Below are 19,283 nucleotides of genomic sequence, written 5' to 3'. Positions count from 1 at the left end.
CTGCCCATTTACTTAGAATACAAATCGTTTCATTCTTTTTTTCCTCTCTTATCTTTTTCTCTACTTTCAGGTCTTTTATACCGGTATTATCCTAGAATAGCCTCAACAAAACTCCATATACTAAGCCAAACAGGTCAGTAATATTCCTATTTCCAAGCAGGATAAACATTGTAAACTACAGGAAAAAAGTTCCTTGCCCAAGGTAACACCTTCAAAAAACAAAAATCATCAGAGAAGCATCAAGAAGTGCCATGTAAATAATTTGGTATTACTGAGCTCCAAGCTTAAAATACTCTTTTTTGCAGTTAAGGAAACAGAAGCTCAAGAGTCTTGAATGGACTTGGCCTTTACCTCCCAATAGCCCAGAAGCCAAATCCCAGACTTTAAGTGAGGCAAAAAGAGGGCTGAATTCACACCCTGCTGCCGCAGCCACCCACCCTCAGGTGCTGACCTTGCACATTACAGATTTCTCTTCCGCCCCGATCTAACAAGGATTCCTTCCAAGACTATCTACTAAATTTAAAAACGATTTCCCAGCTCATTTGTGTTTGGAACAAAACATCCATAGCCCTTGGGCATGACTCAGGTAATCTGCAGTGAACATTAGCATGATGCTCCACCACTGAATGGGTCTTCAGTGGTGCTAGCCTGTTGTAAATAGGGACAACTGCTGAACCTGTTAGCCTCAATCTCCCCGAGATGCTCGTTAAAAAGGCAGTCAGTATCAGAAATACTGTTACCTCCTCCCCAGCGCAGAAGAAGGAAGACAACCCCCAGGGCCTCTGCTCCTCCAAAGCCACACCATGAGGGTTAACGATTCCACTGTTATCTCCAGGGTGGCCAGGGAGACACCAAAGCATTCATCCATCACGTCCTACAGCAGCCCTTCCACAAATCCCCGTGTAACACTACTACAGCTCCAGACACAGATTTTCTCAGACTGCTTACAGCTCACGTTCTCCGTAGGTCTCCCTGGAGCTTAACAGACCAAGCTACTTGCTACATAAGACGCAAGAGCACAGCAGCGAGCGCTGGGCAGATGACCCAGCAGGTCTTGCAGTCCTCACTAACTGCAAACAGCTCAAGTGCCTTCATGTCCCTTCAACAGGGCTAGTTGCCTTATGAGAGAAGTCACAAGTCAAGAATCCCAGGGACTGGGGAGCCTCCCAATCCCAAGAGTGGAAGTTTACCAAGCTGTTATCCTTCAAAAAAAGTGTCACATGCCATGAGTTGCAAAGACACCTTGACAACAAAGGCAAACATGGCCTTGGTTGAAGTGATGAGTGACAAGGTTGCAACGCCAACATGCAAACAGTGCACATCTTGGGTTACCTAATATATAGTGTAACCAGAGCTAATAAAGCAAATAAATAGCACACCAAATTTTTTATATTTTTGTGCCTTCTCTGCTCCAGACCTCTCAGATTGATCATCAGCTATCTTCACACACACTAACACGCATTTGAGTGACTCCAAAACTTCCTAACTGCAAGAGTCAGTTCCTCTTAAATGTCACTTCCCTGCAGGCTTTAGATGAGATCATTCTTCAATCTAAGGAATTCAGACTGGACATCTGGTTTGTAGAAAAACACAGTTCCCAGAAATGGTTAAAACACCCAAGTAATCAGATCCTCAATTTCCACTCCCAAGCACCCGCTCTGTGCAGCACACCAAGCGGGAAACAACAGGCTCAACATTACTATGACCAACTCTACCAGAAGTCACAAAACCAAACAGATTATTTGGCAGCTTCAGCAATAACAACTGCTGACTGAAATAACAATGACAGGCATTAAGCAATTTACAGATCAGCAGAGTAAAGAGAAATCTTTTCTCCCACAGCAGAACCACCCATGCCCTACAAGGGCACTGCAGTGAAGGACGTGGAAACTTCGAGTTGCCTCCAAGCCCACCAGCCACCTCTCAACGCAAGGCTCCATCACCTGAAGAATGGACGAGTTCTTTCCCTCCGCCCCTCTCATTCCTCCTAAGACAACGAGCTACACCTCACTTTAGGTACCTTGGCTGAGGCCGATGCAAAAATCTTACATTTGTGAACACTATGACTGAAAATTAAAAATGAAAGCTAAGGGAAATGTCAATCTCTGTCTTTAAAATATAACCTTGTCTTTAATTCCATGGGTTTCAGGTGACCATTCCAAATCTTCCTAGTTCACATAATTTTTCTAACAGCTTTTTTGTGTGCATATATGTGCATATATTCTCAGAGACAGGTTTTCTACCTTAAGTGAACATTAACTCGATTTTTCCTGTAACTACAGTTTATTGATTGTAAAATCTGGCATGGATTTAAATAAAGTTTATCACAGATGAATAGTTTATTAAAGAACAGCTCATGGTGATAGCCAACAGCTTTGAATAATAAAACCCCAAAACCATTGTTTTGCTCTGCAGAAGGAACACGCCCAAGCCCACACTCCATGATCAGTAACTGCAAATGAACCTCACACAAAACAGCCAGCTGCACACCGCTTGCAGAACGGCAGAACCAAAGCTGTCCCATGGGATGCTTTAAGAGCTGACACATGACAGAGCGTAGAGGTGCGTACTTAGATCGGTGCTTGATGACTTCATCACATCACAAATGCACAGCCCAGTACGGCTCATCCATGTTTTAGACTAATCCCACAACTATGTTAAGCATTTCACCAGTAGCTATGCAACTAATGGAGACCTATTTCCCATTACTCAAATTACCTGGAAAAGGGTTTCTTCCTCTCTGCAAGTAATGCAGAGCGCACTGCAAATCACATAAAACAGAACGTGAGCAGATCAGAGGGGAGTAATTTGAATTTTTCATACAGATTTTAAATACTTAACTAAAATTAAAATGCTATCCTGCACAGAGAAATACTCAAGTTACTCACTGTTCCACATGTACTACAGAAATTTTAAGTTCAAACTACTCTCCAAACTGATGCTTTAGCAGCTGAGAGCATTCCTTTTAAATTGTTCCATACGCAACAAAACCAGTGAAGGCTGGTTTCCTACACTGGGTTTAAAGGAGGTACAGCACCATGCTCCATTGATCCCTACACTCCAAAACACCTCCTTGCCCCTTGAGCAGCACTTCCCCTTCATCTCCAGCTTCTTCCCATGAGAAATGCATCCTTTCATACTGCCTACCCATTAATGCTATTCCCATTTTGCTTTCAGGACAGTAGCTACAACTGCACACGCACACACACACTGAAGAACAGAAACCCTCTACAGGCTCCCAACAATGCAGTCGTCAATGGGAGACAATGTGCACAACCTGTATGTGCACAACTTGCCACAGTCTCTGTGCCCTGGGCTGAAAGAGAGGATGGAGGAAGAGACAAAACTAACAAACCTCTAAAGAACAGGAAGATAGGCACCTCGGCTCCTACCAAGTCAGACTCTTCAAGCACAACAGACTGTCTATGCTTGCTAATTTATTGTCTTTCCTACTTACATGACTGAAGAAAAAGACCAGCCTATGTGCTCTGCACAGCACAAGCACCACGTCTCCTCACCAACAGCAACTGCCGCAAACACTCAAAGCTCACCCCTTACCACTCTGAACAAAGGTTGGAGACTCAATCCCATACATTCACAACAGCTTGCAGCTTAAACTCATAATCCCTAAATTAACCAGTCATGCATCCCCATCACGATCATAATTAACAGCATCACTCGTGTGCACTACGGAATTCCCTATCATCAGGCTAAAGCAACAACTGAGGAGTGTGGCAATACCACAAGATGGTAAGGGCTGCCGTGCATATCACCACCTTCTGACACAAACTCAAGATTTATTTCTTCCTCTTGCCTGTACTGCTACAGACCAGAAGTACCCGCATACGTGAATCTACCCAAAAAGCCTTTCTATCCCTCTAATGTTTTTTTTCCTTAAGCTGAGAATATACACAACTTACTAGAAAGCAATGCTACATTACACAGGTGGTGAGCTGCTGTAAAACACAAGCATACTTGCAACAGCATCTGAAACTAGAATGACAGCCTACAGACCACAGAAGATGAAAATTTTCCATGAAGGCAGTAAAATAATTGTTCTCTATTAGCAATAAACATAACAGACTTTCCTTTTGCTCTCATATACTTTTAAGACATTACTGCAAAATAGCTTTCCCCTCTGCCCTCTTCATGTCAACTGTTGATTAAGTCTACATAGGTCCATGCAAAAGAAAATCACGAGGAGGTACCACAATTGAAAGAACACGCATTGTCTAGAGGTCATATATTTATAAGATTAGACATGTCTGAGCTACCTAATAACCTTATGGGCTTTTAGGTAATCAAGTTGCAAAAATGCCCAAAAGCATTTTTATCCTTCCCAACCTACATCTGCCTTTCAGGCTACAAGCGCTTCCAGGACTGACCTCGCGGAATGCTCCATCCCTTACCACCAGAAAGTGTTACACACTGTGTAGTGCATTAGCCTACAAGTGTACTCAGGACAGGAGGGAGGCTGAAGCCTTCCTCTTCTCACACTCACTACCGCTGTTGGGTACAACGTGCACTTCCAGACATGTGATAAGGAAGTAACTTCACAGTTCCAAGTATCTTCCCTGCCCAATCCACAAAGCTGCTGCCCTGAATTAAAGATGAGCGTCAAGAGAGAGCATAGACTTATGATGACCTGCTTACTTTATGACTTATCTTATGGGAAATACATGCCGCCTCATACTTTGGATTTCCAATTCAATTTTGGGCCAGTTTCTTTTGGTAAGCTCCAGTTTTCAAATTATTCAGCAGCTTGGTCCTGATACTGTCAGTCACTTTACATTCTGCATAATACAATCCCTCCAGGTCTACATTCTCATGAAAGAGGAGGCGGGAGAGGCTAACTGCTTTCAGCCTACAAAGTCAAGCAATCTCACCTGGCAGAGCCCAGGTTGCATTGCCTTCTGGCTGTTCAAAAAACAGCATCACTCACAGCAGCTGTGACCTGATGAAATGTTTAGTAACAGAACAGACAGAGTTTCAACAGAGGAAGCCTTACCAGCACAGTATTTTCATTACCAGAAAAGCAAAATTGAAACAGTTGTTTCTGTTGCTAAAAGAATTATGAGGTCAAATACACCTAGCAGTATATATGAGCCAGGTATTTAGAGTTAATGTCTTTCACACATCAACAAAGATATTAAAGATGTACTGTCAGCACAAGTTCAATTCATATTTACTGGACAGTGGTATTTGTGGCTACTGCATGCACAGGATAGGTGCTGCCCCATCCTCAGCTTGCTGCACTATAGGCAACACCACTACTACCACCTAACTCCTCAAAAAAGGAGTGGAAATGGAGCAACAACCCAAGCACAAAAGCATCTGAAATACCTATAGTCATTTATCGAGGGACATGGCAAAAGCAAGCACCATCTCCTGCAGAAATCTCCACTCCGTACAGTTAACAGTAAACCATCACTAAATTTAGTAAGGACAGGTTGAGGCACCCCTCAGTTAAATCACGCTAACTTAGCTCGTTAAATCAAGCTAACTTTGCTCTTCTGAACAAAGCGAAGAAGTCAAAAGACTTATGAGGACAGAGATCAAAACAAATAACCCTTGACTGAAATCTTTAAGCAAGATACAAATCTCAAAAGGGACCATGCGTGTGTCCACTGCTCACACAACATGCTCCCAAGATTACCTGCCTGGTCTCAGTAAAAAGGCTCAGCCACAGCAAAACAGGGAAAGAATACCTAAGCGACAAGTTCTCACTGCTAAAGCAGAAAGCTTGGTGTTCACCAACGGATCAAGATTAACACACCACTGCACCATTTCCTTAAGCCCAAAGCCTGCAATAAACTTCCTAGATATAAATTAGCAATGACAGCTCAACTCTGTGCCTGCACGTCCATCCAGAACAGTGACTCCCCTGTCTCCAAATACGCAGTGGAAACAGTCCCAAGTCGGGTAAAAACAGACAAGGCTTCCTTCAGCAAGAAAGACTGCCATCCTCAAGAGCCATCAGTCACAGGACCCAGCAGTCTCTTGCGGTCGGTCAAATGTTTTAGGTCACCATCAGGTCTACAGACATTGCAAACTCCGTTCAATCAGGGTGTGATGGCTCCACGCACAAGCAAAGGGATCCACAGCCAAATTCTCCTGATGTACTTGCAGCTTCTCAGCCTGGAGCCAGAAAACACTCTTAAAAGGAACTGTTGCAGCCCTACCCTTCCCGTTATGATTTCCTACTTCAGCCTGGGAGTTAATAGGCTTCACTTGGGAGTTTCTACAGCATGACTCCTCTGCTAGTTCCCAGAGCTTTCCAGGTTCAGTAGATGTTGAGAGCTTGCCTACACAGGGAGTTATAAGAGCACACTTCCTCCAAAAGAGCAGTTATGTCTAGTTAATTACACACTGAAATTATATGTATAGAAAAATCTTAATTCACAATGCTTGTTTTGTAATTATGTAAAATATTTCTCCTATGAAACCAGCCCTTACAATGGAAAGTTGCTTTTACCCTCCTGGAGGGTGTGCAGGCAGCGTAACAAGGGTGCCTGTACAATCCTGAGCCTATAGGGATGTACTGGGAAGACAACATCCCAGATATTAAACAACAAATACATCATAATACCCATGTGCCAAGCACTTCAGTGGTGAGCAAGCATACAGCCTCTCCAGATTCTATCAGCTCACATAACATGCTGTAAAACCTCTAAAAACATGAATTTATAGATGTACCTACACAAGGTCATACAGTTTGTTCAGTTCAACTTCCTCTTTCCATCCTTTCTCCATGAAGAACAACATTACTTGAAAGAACCCTGGAGCTGTAGACTAAAGAGTCCGGATACGTGCAGGGAAAGGACAACTCAGTTTCATTTAATGAACTAAAGCTTCTACAACGGCAGTTAAATTCCAAGCATGCATCTACACACATACGCATGCAGAAGCACCGCTCAAGATTGCTTTGTACTGAAGGAAGTTCAGCCTCATGTATTCAAAACGCATGGCAGAAGTCCATATTCTCGGTTTCATACCAGCTTCTACTCTTATTTTCAATAATAAAACATAGAAGACGACGGCATTCCAACCCCCAGCAGCGAGAAGGAAAAAAAGCATCAAATTCATAAATATACAAGTGAGAAACCCATGTAACTTTCGCCAAGTCCCCATGAAACATGCACCTGTACCGAAAAGGCTAGAAGCTGATAATCAGTGCAAATATCAATACCTTATTTGAATCATACTTTAATATCATACTTTAACTCAGAGTCAGCATGCTTGTAAGAAACAGGTAGTTGATTTTCTTGAGTTTGTTGATTCCTCTCTTTTTCTAATGGCTAAACTCTTATTTCCAAAGGTGGGTTGCCTTAGAGAATATGATCAAAGCCATGAAGCAGGAATAGTCTTTTATCCCGTCACCTTAAAAATCTCCAAACTATAAAATGCTCAAGAAACAAGGATTATCTACACATTCATATGGTAAACAAAATGTTCACATTACATTTTCTTCCAAATGTGCAGAACTTGTATCTAGAAAGAAACAGCCAAAATAACTTGGCTGTTTTGAGATGAAAACTATGTATTAGTTTTTCTGACTTGCCTCCAAAAGTCCAGGTTCAATACTCCCCAAATCATAATCCTGAAGTAGAAGCAATTCATGGCAAGATCTGTGTAACAGGACTACAGATCATGCGCAAATCTATGATACAAACATTTATCAGTGCAAGCTCTTCTCAAGTAGTAACAGATACTACAAAAAAAACCCCAAACAGACCAAAAACCCAAACTCTGAAGGACCTGTAGTGGTTGCAAAAAAACCCTCAAATATCTATCACACAGAACTCTATTCAAGCTAAGAAATATTCTCTACCTTTTTCGAGAAAAAAAACCCCTCTAAGTTAACGACATGCAACTCGCTTGGACAAACTGACAGTTGCTTGATCCAGTTTAAACTCTGAAACACTTTAAGGGATTTGGAACTTCCCAAAGGTCTTCAGTTCTTTGTTTTCTGGCATGTCAAAGGGGAGAAGAAGAATTCCTGTCCAACTACCTCATATCATATTTTTGCCTGATTCTTGGTGAAACAAGGTTTATGCAACTCCATTATCCATGCATTAGTTCTTCCCTATTAACTGCCAAACCCTTTGTCTGATTTAAAACATTTCACAGAGGGACAGAAGTCTCAAAGATAATTAAGTTCTGATCACTGTTCCCCATCTTAAAAACACAGATACTGAAACTACAAGAGAGAGTGAGAAAGGTAAGACAGACAATTAGAGATATGAAATGGTTCCCATTTCAGAAACAATTAATAGACTAGGTTTTAAAGTAAATCACTGGAGATTCCACAGTGTTTGAGGGAATTATCAAAAGTGCTTGCTTTCTTACCCACCTCCCAACACCTCTAGTCAGTGCTGTTCGAGGCAGGTCCTGGGCTCGATTAACTTCTGATCTGACTCATTATGACCAAGGGTGTTGCCAAACGTTTACCCTCTCTGCCAGCGAAGGCAGCAGGTATTCTGCCTCACAGCAACAATCTAGAGACTCAACATCTCAGCTTTGACCGAGGCACAGAGTTCATACGTACAGTACCTTGCCCAGTAAAAGTGCAATATTACAAAGAAGTGGGAGGAGGAGAAGGGGAAGAACCACCTCACAGAAGAACAAACATGAATTTTAGATAAAAGTCAACATCCTTATTTCTGTTCCTCACAGCACCATTGGCTGTTTTCAGTTGCAGAAGATCCGTGGAAAAAAAACAAAGGACAGCTGGTACTTGCAAAAAAAAGGTTATGGGTGACAAGAGTACTTCACAGGTCACTCTTCTTAGGTAAGAACTATGCCACACTGAAAAAAATAGGGATGCCAGCTTAAAGGTAAAGGTAAGGAGACTGTGTACAAACAGACTGGAAAAGAGAATTTGTGAGAATCCTGGAAATAAAATTAAGCTTCCAAAGTACTACCCTGAGGATAAAGAAGCAATTCTGCTCCTAGAAATCAATTATATGGCAGTACAAGGAAACCTATTTCAATTAATCAACTCCCAATATCCCAGCTATAACTGAGGCATATTTGCATGCATCACTGACCCTTTAGGTTCACTAAGTCATCTCCCTCCAGTTTCCTGCAGGACAAGCATACACTAAATATTCCTGGAGAATCGCTTTTTCTTCTCTGCTTTACAGAGAAGCATGTTTCAAAGTCCTCTGGACAAAAAGCCTGTTCTGTATTACTCTTCTGCCACTTCAGTTCCCAAGGATGTAGCTATACAAACATTTCCTGCAGTAGCAAAGTTGTGAGCCAACGTCATTTCAGCTGCACCAGTACAACTCTTTGCGGGGCAATACCATGAACCAGTTCATGGAAATAGTCCAGGCTTAAAAAAGGAAAAACCTTTCCCCAAAGGTGGGTTGTAAGGGAAGACCAGGATGGTCTAATTTACAGAAGAGCCACAGAAACACTTGAGCAGATGGAGAAACTAGTAAGAGAACTCCTTAAATCACTTGGGAGGGAGGGGAAAGAATGTATTTTGGAGGGGTGGGCACAGGGGAGAGTATCCTCAAACTGCACCCTAACAGTCGTCTTTTCTAGCAACCAAGAGAACAGCCTGTTCCATTGCATTCATTGCTAAGGACAGATAAAAACATTATTTTCCAAAAGATTCTTAGGCAGCACAGAGGAGGACAAGAAATCAGCTTCATATTCCCTGCAAGTATCCCAAGAGTTGCGAAACAAGAACCTCTGAAGCACTCGGACATCAAGTTTGGTATCACCCTCAAGAAGCAAACAAAACAACAAAAAAAGTTGTGCTTTTTTAAGAGCAATGCTTGACTTCAGTTAGTCAATGTGAATTAACTGCTTAGGCCACAGTATGACTGTGTATTAAGTCTGGGAGTAGAGGTTTCAGTGCCAGATCAAAAACATCATGGCTTCACAATGTAAAACATGGATGAAGAATAAACTCCTGCCATAGTTTCGCAGACGTTTCTTCAAACAAGAATGCCAGTGAAGCTGATTCATCCCCCACCCTCCCATACCACCCCCTCAAGTTGTGACAGCTTCTCCTCGGATGGGAGGAGGCAGGCACGCACGTGGTAAACCTGATTAGGAACTCACCCAGGTCAAAAAAACTGTCTCCCAACCAAATCAATTCCCTGACCTGCTTCGTTGCACAGGCACACCAAGCTGTGTAAGCCCAGCTAAGGAAGCAACGTGAGGACAGTAACAAGTGTCTGCGAGCAGGCGCTGCTTAAATCAACACCACTACCAAAAGAAACATCCACACAACTGTCTCACTTGGCTGGTTCAAATTTGCTCAGATGTTGGCAACTGAACTCTGTAAGTACAAGCTCTGTGCTATATCAGGAATCATCTGCTCACACCACACTAACTTTATGCTTGGTCAAGTATCATCTGTCCTCCTACATCTTGCATAAAAAGCACAAAGTCCCTGAATTAACCAGAGCACATCACGTGCAATTTAACAGAAACATTACCACGGGCCACATCTGCCACAGTTCACAACTGGTGATCTGGCAATGCACAGAAGCTGAGCTGTGAAATCCCAGGCGCCACGAAGACCAAACAGCTTGCGAGTAACACGTGTAAAAGACTGGAGAAGCCTAAACTTTTTCTTTAGCTTGCAAACTCACTTTAAAGCTGCCAACTAACTTCTCCGCCTTACTTCATTGATCAATGTCAAGTAAAAATTATCTCAGGAACACTCCCCCTTCCTAAAGGCGATCCAGCCAAAGAGCTGGAAAAGGAGAATGTGTGCATGCCTCCTTCTGGGCTGGGTTATGCAGCCTGCAAGCCTTGCAGCTGCTTCACAGGTCCTTCCCCTGAAGGTGATTCATCTGCCTCCTCACTTACTTCTGCAAGCAGAAACTGACGTTTAGTTAGGAGTGATATACCAAAAACAAACAGATGTTTAATTCTGCACGAGACCACAAAGAAAGCCTCCTCATTCTTCACGACTTAAGCCTTCCCTTACAGCTTAAGCGGGTAACAAATTGAGGAAGCCTTCACATTTCTCACAAGACACACTACTCATGGTCACATCCTACTGCCAGTCCCCACACCAGCAGTAAACTGATCACCCAAGATATGGGTCAGGAGTTTTGCTTCAGGGGACCCGTCTTCAGTCAGGCCTAGGTCACATCCAACCATCAGAGCTTTGGTAAATAAACACAAACATTTTTCATGGAGGTCAAGCTGAAATTTCAAGGTTTTTTTGTGAAGCAAACAAGTAAATCAGAAGTGGCTGATTTACACAGGCTATTGCCTTCACAGGCTGAATTCTTCGCTGAGATAAGAATGATTTCCATGAGTCTTGAGGCACCAAATACTGTTTAATCCACTAAGAATCTTCCAAAACAGACTGGTGTGCAGGAGCAGCACAGGGGAGAAAACAAGGTGTTTCCTAAAGTTTCCAAAAAGCACACTTACTTCCTTAAATTAATCTTAGGCTTTATTGTATATTTAAAGGTTTGTGACATATATGAACATAAAAAGGTTACCAGATAGATTTAAAGCTTAAATTTTGTTATGTTTGAATAGCCAGCACCAACTCTGAGGACCTTGCAATGTATTAACCTCCAGAAATGGCTGTATCCCATATCCTACTGGACATAAGAGTCTTGCCATCTGCAATGGAGAATAAATTAAATTATTCATCTAAGCACCAGGGTTCAACCGCCTTTGAACTGTAGCATAACAAAGTTCCTTTTAAAAGAAGGTTGTGCCTTTTTTAATGTGAAAAATTCCTCGATGTCTTTCCCTACTGAAAATGCTTTCTTACACATTAAATAATTACAGCAGAAACTCATTAGTCCTTGTTAACAACAGATGGTCCAACAGACCAAATTTGGTTTTACAAGTAAAGAGCAGAGGAGGAATCATACAAGACTTTAAAAAACACTTTGAAGCAGGGCCTCTTTGTATATGAGATCTACAGCAGTGAGTTCTGAGATACTAAAGTCCTAGAACTGTAATACCTTACAAGAGCACCTTTCCCAACAGTTCTAGTTATCTAAATCTCATGGGAAACTCAGGTAAAGCAGCTGAAGGGCTTGGTCAGGTACCTATTTGGGGATTTTAAAAAATAATGATCTTGCAAAGCAATAAGATACCATGTAAAAACTCCTTACTTGGTGCAGAAGTAACACTGACCTAACAGATTACTTGTAGCCAGAAACGTGCAGAACTACAAGGAGGCAACCTCCAACAGTTTATACCCACACTTCCAAGTGACCCCAAACCGCTCAGGAGTAGTTTATACATTTAAGTAAAAACAGTAACACCAACCACCTTATTCTCTTTCTGGGGAGAGATTAAGTACTCTATTTATTTAAAGTTTAGGATGTTTAAACATCAAGAGTTGCTTGAAAAAAACCTAGATGCAAGCGAAAGGAAAATCTCTTACATTCACGGAAAATCTCACTACTTAAAAAACAGGAGATGCTTACAGAGTTTAAAAGTCCCTTTTCCACAATTTCTTATCAATTGTCTTTTATTCACCGTCACTGAAAGGCAAAACACACAGACAAGACCACGGGCTCCGAGGGCCGCCAAGGAGCAAAGCAGCATGCAGGCACTGCCGAGATGTGGCTCGGCTGCCCACCACACCGCTGCCAGCCCATGCCGCGCGCAGGAGGTGTCCCCCCACCCCAGCCCTCCACCCACCAGCCCGGGAACAGCTTAAACTCACTAACCCAGCAGAAATGGCCTCGGTCACAGTGCTGAGTTTCTAAAGGGCCAGTGACACCAACCTGGCCAAAGAGGCAGCCAAGAAAAATGAGAAGAGGCAGTGGGTGAGCACCACCCTGCCAGGGACAAGGAGAGGGAAGCCACGTTCCCCTCCTTTGGCAGAAGCACGCTTACTGCTTTCGCTCCATTTTGCCAGCTGCAAACGGCTTTACAGCTATTACAAATCCCCGGATTATGTATCGACACAATCATTACAGGTCTAGCCCCCAAACACACCTGAGTCGGCTGACACCACACTTCCCACCATGCAGTGTTTCTCAATTAAAGGCTAATGAACACTGAAGCAGTCCGACATGGGGGAGACAGGGAAGGGAAGGAAGACTGTAAAATGCAAGAAGATAAATTTGTACAGCTAGAAACAATGAAAGGAAAAGATGAAGAAATCCACTGCCTGGCTGTTGCTGAAACATGATAAGCTAGAAGCTGTTGTATATTTTTTAGGGCAAATGACCACAGAAACCTATGTAGTAAGTTGCAACAACAAACTCATTTTTATTATCTTTACTAGTTATTTAATACCCTTCTCCATTAAACCCACTCTCAGCTCAAGTTACTTTCAAACACTCCAGCTAAAAGTTACTAAAGAAAACCAAAACCAAAACAAAACACATCAAACCCCAAAACAAAAAACCCCACTCTAACTCGTCCTGCAACCCAAAATATATACACACTGGTAAGAAAGCAAGGGGACAGGAGAGGGTTTACACACATCCCTACAGTTAAATTGTCTGAATTACATGCTCCAGATCTGGACTTGACAACATGTTTCTGTGCAAGCTTCCTCAATAGCTCTGCACCTCAGTTTACCAGGAAAAGCACAGAAAATTATTATTGACGTCACTGTGATGTCAAGAGGACCAATGCACCCATCCACTCACAGCACTCTGGCAGCAGCACGGATATTGGGATTCATACGCTGCCAGGAGAGTCTGGATGCCAAACAGGAGTATGTAACAGGATGGGGGGGCAGGTCAAACTGTGGTCCCCAGCCACGCATTAATAACACCCTATAATAACAGGGAGATGATGTCATGCTGCCATTCTTAAAAACCTTGGGGATGGCTACGCTGAAATGAGAAGTATGAATGCAGCACAGACAGGTGCACCAATACCAGGTTTAATGTCGCAAGTGAGAATAATGCCACTGAGTTGTGGAGCTTCAGTCTCCAGCACACTGGAATAAAGATGCTGGGAATCTTAGGTGCCCACGCCAGGTGCTGTGGGGTCATAATTTCACTTACTTTACATGTGTTAGATACAGCTAGCACATACATGCTTGACTGACCTGTGATCGTATCTTCCAATGCCATTTAAACACACCTGAAATGTACCATAGACTCAAAAGCAGTGACAATTTTGTAGCCTAGTACGCTCGCAAACAAGAGGGTAACCCTTAGAAGTCAAGAATGCATAAAAGAGCTTTTAATCTAAAAGCATAAACTGACATTTGTCTCAGCAAAAGTGTTGGCTTCAGTAGTTCTTCCTCCATCCTTCCTCTCCTTTCTTCCCCACCCCGTTGTTCCCAGCCCTCCCACTAAGTCCATTCAGCTGTTCACACAGTCCCACAGTGAACCAGATCGGGTAGCTGATGCAGATTAAAAATAATCCAGGAAAAAACAAAGAGTGAGGAGGAGGCAAGGTGGAAAAATTTAAGATCCTCAAATCAGTGCAAGATGGAAATGCAAAAATCACTGTTTCACTGCCTTAAAGGAATGCCACAGGGGCATAAACCTGCAGTGGGGCTCTATCAATTACCACCACTAAAGAAACACTTGTCCTACTACAGCTAAACTCTCCCAGAGAAGGTGGAGACAGAATAGCTGTTGGAAAGTCTCTTGATACTGAGATGACCTGTTCTCTTCCAGGCAGCTGATACAGCACTCTCCTGAAAGCAGAGCCTGGCACTAGCCAGAACAATGAACATCTCTCTCCCACGTACATTTTTTTCATCAGAGGCCGCAAATTCCAGCTCAGAGGTCCCAAGCTTCTCAGATCTGGTGTTTATCCAACATTCCCATACGGTCTGTGATCGTGCAGACTGCCAGTCCACTCCATGAAGCGGCAGGCCAGCCCACCACAACTCCTTCCAAGCAAAAGCAGCCTACTCTCATCATGCTGCCATTTATTTCATGGCTGTACAGCAGCTGTTAAGAAAATCTTCACTTCTGCTATACCGGAGGCAGGCAATTCCAGGATTTCCTTCTGGACAATGAGTAAGATCCCATATTTCATTTTGGGATTTGATACCCTGGCATCTTCCCTACACATTTCAAAAGTTTCACAGCCCCTGTGAATCGTGCTAGCTTATAAAGAGTCCCACTTGGATTTGCCAGCGACCCCCAGCTCCATCAGAAATGTACCAGTAGAAACTTGGCAGGAACCAGGAGAACCAGTTACTTTCTCTAAGCAACTCAACGCCAGCGGTCAACTTACCCACAGAGACTTAGAACCACTCAAGTGGCAGCTCCTAATCCCCTCAGCACGCTCACTCTGCTACACCACACCAAGGAGAAGACTTGCATGCCACCTTTGGCCCCCACAGTGCAAGCTGCTCAGCTCCCCTGTAAGGGAACTACAGTATGTCAATGTTAAAAGACAGCAAGACGCTTCACATCCTCTGGAAGAGCTGTCAACTACGCGTTTAAAATCAGTCTTTATCAGAGAAGTGTGATCCACCTACCGGTTACTGAAAACAAAAATTCATGGTGTTTCATGATTAGGCCAAAAGCGATCACCATCCTTTCTGAAACAACGTACACTTCTAGGAGCATTATTGATCATAGCAAGCAAGCTGCTTTTGGCAGCTGTTAGGTCTGGAGTTGATACAACACAATTCGATAGCCACAAGAATAATAACAGATTATCTGTTGAACGTTTTTCTTCCAGTGGGAAGTGTATGAAATGACTATGCACAAATCCCATTCAGGATTTAATCCTGCCCTGGAGTTGACACACAACTTCAGTGCACAAAACCATTAATGGGAGATACCAGCACCAGAGGTCAGAAACAATTCAATAATACAGACTCCTCCGGCTCAGGCTGAACGGAGCACTCGTACAGAAACAGCTGCATCCATCCGTATGTTGATCTTGGTAATATGTCAAATCAAGACTTCATCCATATGTACAATAGTGGAGCACTGTAACCTGGGCTATCAGCCAGCTGCCTTGCCATCCACATGAGAAAGGTTACAGAGCAAATACTGGACACCATTTCCAAGTACAGGAAGGTCAAGAAGGTGACAGCCAAAATGGATGTACCAGAGGCAAATCGCACTTGACTAACCTAACACCCCCCTGGAATGTAAAGACTCTCCCCCTCTGCGGCTGAAGGGAGAGCGGGGGGTGTTGTACACCTCGACTTCACGTCCCAGGCCATGCTCCCACAGCATCCTTTGAACCAAAGTACTGAGGTGTGGCCTGGATAACTGGACAATAAAGGTAGGAGAAATCTGGCTGGAGCGCCAGGCTCAAAAGATTGTGAGGCACCTTCACTTGGCTGACGGTACTTAATGGCATCCCTCGAGGATCAACACTGGGGCCAGCCTTGCTTAGAAGTTTTTTAAATGACCTGGATAGGAACTAGAATACACTCCCTAAAGAAAGTTTGGGGACTTGTGAAAAGCACGGCACATGCCCAAGGGCAGAGGTGCTATTCAGAGGGACTTCAACAAGCTGGAAAATAGGTTGAAAAGAACCTCAGGGAGTTCAACTACAGCTAGAGCAAAGCCCCACATCTGGGGTGGGATAACTCCCTGCAGCAGTACAGGCTGTCGGCATAGCACCTCTGTAGAAAGGCACCTGGTAAAAAAACAAATTGCCAGAAGCCAGCGGCACACCCTTGCAGCAAACATCACCATGTTAGCAGGACTGCAGCCAGCAGCGCAAGGGGACAGATCCTGCCCCTCTGCTAAACATTCGTGAGACATCTGAAGAGCTCTGTCCAACTTGGGGTCCCCAGTACAAGTGACATACAGGAGCAAGTCCAGCAGAGACCACTGAGGTAGTCAGTGCTGGAGCATGGGATGTGCAAAGAAAGGCAGAGAGAGGTGGGTAGGTCCAGCCCAGGAAGGAGAACGCTCAGGGGAGATGTTACTGCTCTCTACAACGACCAAATGGGAGGTGTTGTGCAGACGGGCCAGGCTCTTCCCAGAGATGCACAGGAATAGGACGAGGGATGATGTTTCTCTGGAACACGAGAAAATCCAACCAGGCACAAGGAAACAAATACTTGCCATAAGCATGGTCAAACAGCGGACAGGGCCCAAGGAATAGGCAGCATTGCCATCCTTAGAGATACTCAGAACCAGGCTGGACAGAGCCCTGAGCACCCTGCTCTAACAGGACAGCTTCTAGCAGGTCAGCCTAGAGATCTCCAGAAGTCCCTTCCCACCACCTGTGGGGTGCACAGTACAGACTTTGCCACACAAAATACTAGAGACTATGTTCCACACAAGACTAGTGCCTATAACATTAAATGCCAAACAATAATTTCCAGGAAACAATTCCTTTCGCAAGTCACACCAGGAACCGAGCTGTAAATTTCCACAGCTCATCTTTGCCCTTCGTCTTTCTACTCTCAGCATCTCCACACCGACATAATGCTACACACACAGAGTCAGCTTGTAGCAACCCAAGAAACAAAGCCAGGACAGCTGAGAGGCACACCTCATCTCCCTATGAAACCAAGTACAACCAGGAAAAAAGTACGAACGTGACAAAAGAAGTGACATCTTCCAGAGCACAAAGTAAGGGTAGGCCAGAAAAGCGGAAAGAACAGAAAGTAGTTGTTGATGGAGAGCAGCCAGACAGGATGGCTTGGCCACCTTCGCTGTATTTTTTCCCTTGTTTACTTTACTCTGGTATTACAGAACTCCACAAGAAATGAGGCGTTTTGAAAAGGAGGAAACCCCACAAAATCATCTTCCTGCACATCCTATGGTCCTGGGGGGAAGGAAGCTCCACAGAACAGCTTTTCTGAAGGAAAATGGCCGAGCACAAATTCATGCCAGACCACCCTCGGTTTATATTCCATAAAATGCAATCCCAAACTCTGTTACCTCTCCTCTCTCTTCACGCGAGTCAAAACAAAGGACAATCAGAGAGGAGTGCAACCCTGAACACAAGACTAATGGGAAACCATACAACGCAACAGCAAGAGTGGAAGGGGAGGCCAAGACCAGCGGGACGTGCCTCCGGCAAGTCCCCCCCACCTACCAGCAGCCTCTGCCCATCTTTGTGCTCCTTCTTATCTCAGCAGTTCCCCACCCCTACAGCCCCGCACGAGCCCCATCTCAGCATCCGCCCGCCGTCCCCTCCACCCCAGGCCCCATCTCGGCGCCGCTCGGTTCCCCGTGAACCCCAGCCCCGCTGACCCACCTCCCCTGCCCCATCCCGGGCCTGCCCCCGGCTTCCCTCTGCCCCAAGCACCGCGGCACCCCCGTCCCCGCGCCTCACGCATGCCCCACCACCCTGTCACCTCCAGCCCCATACAGCCCCACACGGCTGCTCTGCACCCCCCTCCTCCCAACCTAAGCCCTCTCTGCTGCGCCTCACACAACCCCGTCGCGCCCCAGACCCGCAAAAGGGCTCCCCCGCGGCAGCCCTTCACCCCGTTTAACCCCACGCCAGGCCTCCCCTGGCCCCGCACCGCCCCCTCCCCGCGGCTCAGCAGGCCCCGGCCCCGCTCCCGCCCCACACGCCTCACCCGCCGCCCGCCTCTGCGGAGCCCCCCAGGCCCCGCTCCCCGCCAGCCTGTCCCCTGGGCTGCCCCTCGGCCCTCCGCCCGCCCCGGGCTCTGCCCGCTCCCCGGCCCGGCCCCGGGCCCCCTCCCCGGGCCTGCCCCGCCGCCGCGGCCCGCCGGGCCCCTGAGGCGCCGCTCGCACGCGGGAGGGAGCGAGGGGCGGGAGGCGCGGCGGGGCCGGGCCCCGGGGGCGCTTACCTCCGACCCGGTACATGTTGGCGGCCATGCCCGGGACGGGGCCGGGAGCGGGGTGCGGGCCGCTCCCGCCGCCGCCGCCGCCTCCAGGTGCCGGATCCGCTGGAAAATGGAGGCTGGGGCGGCCGGGCGGGGGAGGGGAGCGGGGGAATTAAAGGGGCCGCGCCGGCTGCCGCCCGGCCGACAGTAAGGGAGGGAGGCGGGAGGCGGAGGGCGGGGCGGCGGCGGGCCGGGGGCGGCGGCGGGCCCGGGCGGAGAGGGGCCCGCGGCGGCTACAGCGAGGGGGACGGAGCCGGCGCCGCCGCCCTGCTCGCAGCGTGTGAGGGCGGCGCTCGGCGGCCTGCGCCCGGCGGGAGGGGAGCGGGCGGACGGCGGGCAGCGCCTCTGCTCACACACACAGGGACACACAGGCACTGTGCCGCTCCGCGCGCGCACGCAGATTGTGCCTCTCGCACACGCACGGGGACACACACACACACACTGTGCCTCCTCGCGCGCGCGCACACACACACCCTCCTCACACGCAGACACACACACACAGAGTGCCTCCTCACACGCAGACACACACGCACACACCCACAGTGCCTCCTCACACGCAGACACGCACACACCCACA

General features: G+C 46.0%; 1 protein-coding gene across 1 annotated transcript in view; it reads right to left on the bottom strand.

Annotated features, from left to right (window-relative positions):
- MTA1 (metastasis associated 1) overlaps nt 1-18,821 on the bottom strand; it is an 86,039-nt gene extending 67,218 nt beyond the window's left edge. The window contains exon 1 of the mRNA XM_082003174.1: nt 18,671-18,821. Coding sequence (XP_081859300.1) covers nt 18,671-18,698 — 28 coding nt within the window. The 5' untranslated portion in view covers nt 18,699-18,821. The remainder of the gene's footprint in view (nt 1-18,670) is intronic.
- Nucleotides 18,822-19,283: the final 462 nt, after the last annotated feature.

The sequence above is a fragment of the Phaethon aethereus genome (assembly GCF_964289735.1).
Source record: "Phaethon aethereus genome assembly, chromosome: 8".
In the NCBI taxonomy this organism is placed as follows: Eukaryota; Metazoa; Chordata; class Aves; order Phaethontiformes; family Phaethontidae; genus Phaethon; species Phaethon aethereus.
Note: the sequence above shows the minus strand (reverse complement) of the source record. Positions and strands in the feature narration are given on the sequence as shown.